This window comes from Bison bison, unplaced genomic scaffold, assembly GCF_000754665.1.
Source record: "Bison bison bison isolate TAMUID 2011002044 unplaced genomic scaffold, Bison_UMD1.0 scf7180017864530, whole genome shotgun sequence".
Taxonomy (NCBI): Eukaryota; Metazoa; Chordata; class Mammalia; order Artiodactyla; family Bovidae; genus Bison; species Bison bison.
The window spans coordinates 5,412,160-5,418,159 of NW_011495080.1; the positions used below are offsets into that span (position 1 = coordinate 5,412,160).

Here is a 6,000-nt window from a genome sequence, read left to right on the forward strand (position 1 = left end):
AAATGCCTCCTGCTTTCTCATGAATCCTGAGGCGGAGCAGGCCCCCCAGGGTCCAGCTCAAATGATTCTCCCCAAATGAGGACATCCCGTGGGAAAAGTAAGCCTGAGTTCCACATTTGACCCAGCAGTAGGTTTTCAGGCTTTAGAGAAAATAGGCTTTTGTCCTCAAAGAAGCTGCCCCAGGGATCCAGATCCCAGAGGCGTCAAGAGAGAGGAAAGAGTCTGTGGCCTCTGAGTCACTGGGCTTCAGGGCCCTGTGCTAGACTGAGTTCTGTGGAATACAGGAAGCTACCCCAGGTAATAGCCAGGCAGGTCGGGGCCAGGTCTCCTCCTCTGTGATGCCCCTTCTGAGTCCCTAGTGCTGGCTAGTACCAGTGGGATAAGGAAAGGCACTGCTGACCCCCAGCATGGGCACCTGCTGGTCTGATGTTGAATTCTCGGGAGCTAAGAAATCACAGATCACTCAGCTGCTTGTGCGAGAATTTCTCATCCTAGAGCCTGATGCCCCAGGGCATGATGGTCAAATCTGCTTCTGGTCCCCAGAGGCCCCGGTCCACGGAGTCCTGCCCGATCAGCCAGCCTCCAGGGTACACGGGCTCAGCCACCTGCAGATCTGTCTCCAGAAGTTTGGAGACACCAGATCCATGGCAGAAATGTGACACTGGGGCTGGAGGCCTGGAACCCAAGGCTCTGACCGCCAAGGAGAGGAGGCGACTTCTAAGCTCCTGACCTTCCCCTTGCCGTCCCCTCAGGAGTGGGGAGGGCCTGCGCTGGCCTCTGGCCCCCTGGACTTGGGAATCCTCTGGAGGCCTCCCCACCCCCATGGACAGTCTCAGTGCCTCCGAGGCCCTGCTCCCAAAATAGCCTTTTTCCTCTTGCCTTTTTCACTTCAACACCCTAGTAAGGAAGGTAATGGGGGCATTTGTTTCTCTATCATTTTAAAGTCTTAGAAACTGAGGCAACAGGAGGTGTACCCCACAGAGTGAGTTCTAGGAGGGTCCAGGACCTGCTGAAATCACACAGTTCAGGAAGGCTTATCAGGAGCCTCTCTTTTCAGGGGGATCAGTGGGATCCCAGTTGAAATGCCATCTGGGCCAAGGTGGTGCTTACTGTCAAGTGACTTCCTTAAAAAAAGACAATTGGGGTCATTGTGAGTGGCAAGCCTCCCTTACCATTGTAATAGAAAACAACGTTCAGGGCGGGACAAGACCTGAGTATTTACTTATTCCTGTGACAGAAGCGGGGAGGGGATGTCCAAAGTCCAGAGAGGGCAGGTGACCTGCCCTAGGTCACACAGCAAGTCATAGCCGATTTAGAACTAAAGCCCAGTCTTATAACACACCCCTCATCAAAGGTTAGGCCAAAACCAGCACTGAGCACTTTATAAAGTGCTTTTATAAAGCACTTTATAAAGTAGGGTCTGCTCTGCCTCAGGGAGGATGGTGGAAGGAGAGTCACCGTTGTTTTGTTTCCTAAATGAGCTCTCTGGAGTAGGGGCAGGAGGAGAGAAGGTTCTAACAGAGAAACCAACCCCTGCCCCCACACCCTTGGTTTCTGATGGCAGAGACAGGAGGGTGACCAAGAGGTCTCAGAGGAGAGCAGAAGAGGAGAGATGGAAAAGAGAGACATGGGAACATTTTGCACGGGGTAACCCCAGGGCTGGTAGGCAGGCAGCTCACTTCCAGCCCACTATGTGGGGACAGGCCCTGGGCCAATCACCGTAGCCCTCGGGGGCCTGTAGGCGGAAAATCAGGGCAGTTCGCAGGCAACAGGGGGAGGAGGGAGCAACTGTGGGTGTTTGCGGCCTCCTTTAGACTATGGCTCCAGAAATGCCAAGTGCTGCTAAGAATAGCACCCAGTCCCGCCCTGCAGTCACTGGCCATCACGATAGTCAGTGGGCCGCAGAGGGCTGGAGGGCTGGCTGCACTGCAGACGTAAGGCCCAGCTTCCACCCGCCCACGGGGGCCTCACGACTCCTTGTGGTGCCCCAGTTTACTGCGTGCAAAACAAGGATGGGGAGACTGATGGGGGTGGGGTGACGCGTTCCCGCTTCCTGCTTTACTGGAACACAGCTGGGAGTGTGTCTGCTGAGCCTCTGAGGTCCTGGAGATGGACGCAACACATATGCATTTGTGTGCGTGCTAAATTGCTTCAGTCATGTCCGGCTCTTTGTGACCTGGACTGTAGCCCTCTAGGCTCCTCTGTCCATGGGATTCTCCAGGCAAGAATACTGGAGTGGGTTGCCATGCCCTCCTCCAGGAGATCTTCCCAACCCAGGGATTGAACCTGCATCTCTTATGTGTACTGCAATGTCAGGCAGGTACTTTACCAGTAGAACCACCTGGGAAGCCCTGGCATCTTATGTTGGTGATAGAATTGATAGAAATTTCCACCAAAATATCTCAGACAGAGGAATGGCTGGAGGGAAGAATCTCCAAATTATACAGAGGTCCTCTCTTTGCTTTTAGAAGGTCGGGAAACTGAGGTTCACAGGGAATGAGTAACGTCATCTGTGAGCTGGGCCACCGTGAGCCAGCTCTTGATTGAGACACTTAACCTCCTGGCCCCTGGGAGCCTGAAACACTTTTCCTTCAGCTCTGGGCTTTGTGCAGATTAACTGCCCACTGATTACACAGGGCTGTATAAATGCTAAGTGGAGTGGAGGTGGGGATGTTGGGGCTGGGAACCGGTGGTCCAGGCTCCCCAGCAGGCTGCTTCCAGAAGGATATAGGTCAAAGGGGAGGGAGGGCATCTCCAGGAAGCAGAGTGACTTCCCTGGAGACCTAGAGGGTGGTGGGGAACACCGCGGTTAATGATTTCTGTTAATATTTCAGAATTAAGGTCTCAGGAAGGGAAGGAGAAAGAGGAAGCAATGCCCAGAACTTCTGATCCTTAAAGCCTTATAATTTCTATTTTTTTTCAAAAAGAAAATGTGTGCATATACACACACACGTACACACACGTCTGAACACATGAGTGTTCTCATCTGCATATGTCTCCGTACGTACTGAGTGTCTGGCACATACACACTCAATGGGCACTGCTATTATTCCACATGAACATAAACGCAGGGAACACAAGTGTGTTTTTACACAGCACCCTTCAGTGTACCCACACAGATTCAAATACACCGTAATATGTGGGTGCCCATTCTCTGTGACAGGCACTGTACCGCCCAGAGCATCGGACAGTTGTCTCGAACCCTCCCGACTGTCCCGTGAGGTACGCACTGTGTGTAATTCCTATTTTTCACGTGGAGAACCTGAAACTCAGCTCCTCTGCCCGCATTCACACAGCTGGTCACTGTGGCGTCCCTTCACAGCAGTACACGTGTGTGCCCATGTATGCTCACGGGCGCACACACGTCTAAAAGCACAGGGGTGCACAGACCTCTCCTCACGTCCACACGCATGCCAAGACGTTCGTGCATGCAGACATTCCCGAGCACACGTGGGTGGTCGGTCTTGCCTAGCTCTCTTGGGGATCTCAGGTCCTTCTGCAGAGGGCCCTGAAGGTGCTCTTGGTCTTTGGCTAACACACCCCTGGGCCAGACCCAGGCCCAGACCTGAGCGGCAGGAACCTGGCTCCAGTGCGATTTAGGCACTGCCAGCATCCTTCCTAGAGGTCTGGGCGGCCTCACACTGGTTCTCACCATCTGTCTCCCACTGGGGTCTCAGAGGAGGGGGATAGGAAGGATGAGGCAGAGGAGCTTGGCCACAGGAGGAAATGGGAAGGGGGTATCTGGAAAGTGTTCTCTGCCTCCCCGACCCCCCAGTCCTCTCCTACACACATGCCCCTTGGCAGGCCTCTGTCTTCCTGCTGCTAGCAGACAGCGAGGAGCAGTGATTCTCTAGATTCTCTTTAGCAGCACCCGGCTCACTAGAGTGCCTCCCTGGAAGTGCTCCTGTCTCCAGGGATTCCGATTTAGCAGGTCTGGGTAGGGCTCTGGAATCTGCATTTAGTAGACCTCATTCCCCACCCCCGAGGCCCCCATGACTGATGAAAGCAGTCCTTTTTTTTTTTTTTTTTAAGAAAACTCAGGGCAACTTGGAATGACCCACCCAGATGCAAAACACTTAACCTCTGGGGAGTTGATTACTAGCCTGCAAGGCAGAAAGCTTATGAATCATCAGCTGAGTTACAGGATGACCAAAAATATTCTCCAGTATTCTTTCTGCAGGAGTAGGAAGCTTTGCTTTATTCTACGGCTCAGCCCAAACTCTGACCCTGGCCCAGGAGTCATCGGTCAAGAGGGAGATTATGCAAGAGTGTGGATGGTGGTATAAACCACCACCACTGGGGGAGAAACACTGCATGTGGCTCCCTGGCCCAGGCATCATCAGCAAAGAGTTCGTGAAAACCTCTGGTGTGCTAGGGTAGAGCCTGAAGAAGGCTGGACACACACCCTGCTTGTGATTCTGTATGAGGACAAGGTCACAGCATGCTCATCATGGAGCACGCTCTGTTACTCAGGAATATAGGACAATTTCCCAGGTTAAGATAACATCTCCTTTAGAAGCCCCCACAGATAGGCTGCAGAGCAGAGGCCCCCGAGACCTTCTGCAGGCTGAGCATTCCAAGTTTCTGTGCTGTCATCCCCTCAGGGAAACAAAGCGTCAGCTGCCTGCCACAATAGCCACGCACATCCCCATGGCCCAGTCCCTCCAAACATAAACCGCGTTAAGAGAGCCTGCTGGCTCTGCAAACACAACTTCAGACCATGTCCCCTGGACGTAACTCTTCCAACAAATTGCCCACTCCCAGTGCCTCCTCCGCAGAAAACCTGTTTTAGCTTCAATCTCCCATCCCACCCCCTGTGGTGGGCAGAATCCAGTGGAATAATGAGAAAATCACCAGGTAGGATTGGAAGCACTACCCTGAGCGGGCAGCAAGTTCCTGCCGCCTGCCCTCCTTCTCTGGGAATGGTGAAGGGCATGCTGGCAGAAGGCAGATGGGGGCTGGCATGCTGGGGGCTGTACCGCCCACATCCCCGCCTCCCCGCTTAGCACCACAGTTCCTTGGGATAGACCCAGCCTGGGGCAGGGGCAGGGACATTAGAGGAGAGCTGGGTCAAGGAACAGGGCCTAGAGGCCTGGAACAGCTCCCCATCCAACAGACAGTGGCAGGGCTCGGGCCCTCTGCCCGATCTTGGAGCTTCTGGTGTCTTGACCCAGATTTCCAGGTTTGTGCTGGAAATCTGTGCGTTTCCCACCTCACCTCTGAGCTCTCATCCATCCTCTTCTGTTTAACCCCCAGCCACTCACCCCTAAAGAGAGAAGCCCCTTCATTTCTTCCCCATGTCTCCCCTTCTCTCCCTGCCTGAGAATTGATCAGGCTTGGCCAGTTCCCTGGTAAAGTACCCACCTCCCCTGAACATGTACTAGAAATGAAAGTTCCTGAATCGCATCGAGGGCCTGGCAAGGCCTAAAGGTCAGAACTCCCCACCTGGGCACCCAGTGGGAAGCAGTCTCCTCTCTCACCTAAACATCCAGGGGAAGGCTCAGCTGGCAGGAACAGACGTCCAGAGAAGGTGGCCAAGACTTCCTGTAGTCTGCTCCGTGAACCCACATTCCAAATGTGTGTCCCACCCAGGCCCGGCCCCTCCCCAGCTTAGCTTCTTGACCCCCTGCTCTGATCCCCTGAGACAGGCATTCCCACCTTGCTTGCACATGCGTGTATGTGTGTGTGCTTGAGTGTGCTTGCACGTGCACACACACATGTGCTTACGCAGTCTTGGCCTGTCCTGAGCCCCATGCACTCTTGTGGGCACCAAGCTGAACAATGGGCACGCCTCACCCCATAGAAATCTCTGTGACCAGCTTTCTCCTTTCTTCCCATCCTGGCTGCAGTATTCCTACGAAGGGATGGAGATCAACAACCTGCCGGTGGAGCTGACAGTTGTGTGGAATGGGCACTTCAACATTGACAACCCGGCTCAGAATAAGGGTACGGAAGGTGGGCCAGGTAGGCGGGCAGGGAGGAGCAGCTCCCATTCAGGGC

The 6,000-nt window shown here is 54.0% G+C and overlaps 1 protein-coding gene across 1 annotated transcript in view; it reads left to right on the top strand.

The window, feature by feature from the left end:
• PLXNA4 (plexin A4) overlaps nt 1–6,000 on the top strand; it is a 476,871-nt gene that overhangs the window by 398,544 nt on the left and 72,327 nt on the right. Inside the window, exon 11 of the mRNA XM_010831752.1 lies at nt 5,850–5,946. Within this exon, the coding sequence (XP_010830054.1) occupies nt 5,850–5,946 (97 nt within the window). The remainder of the gene's footprint in view (nt 1–5,849; nt 5,947–6,000) is intronic.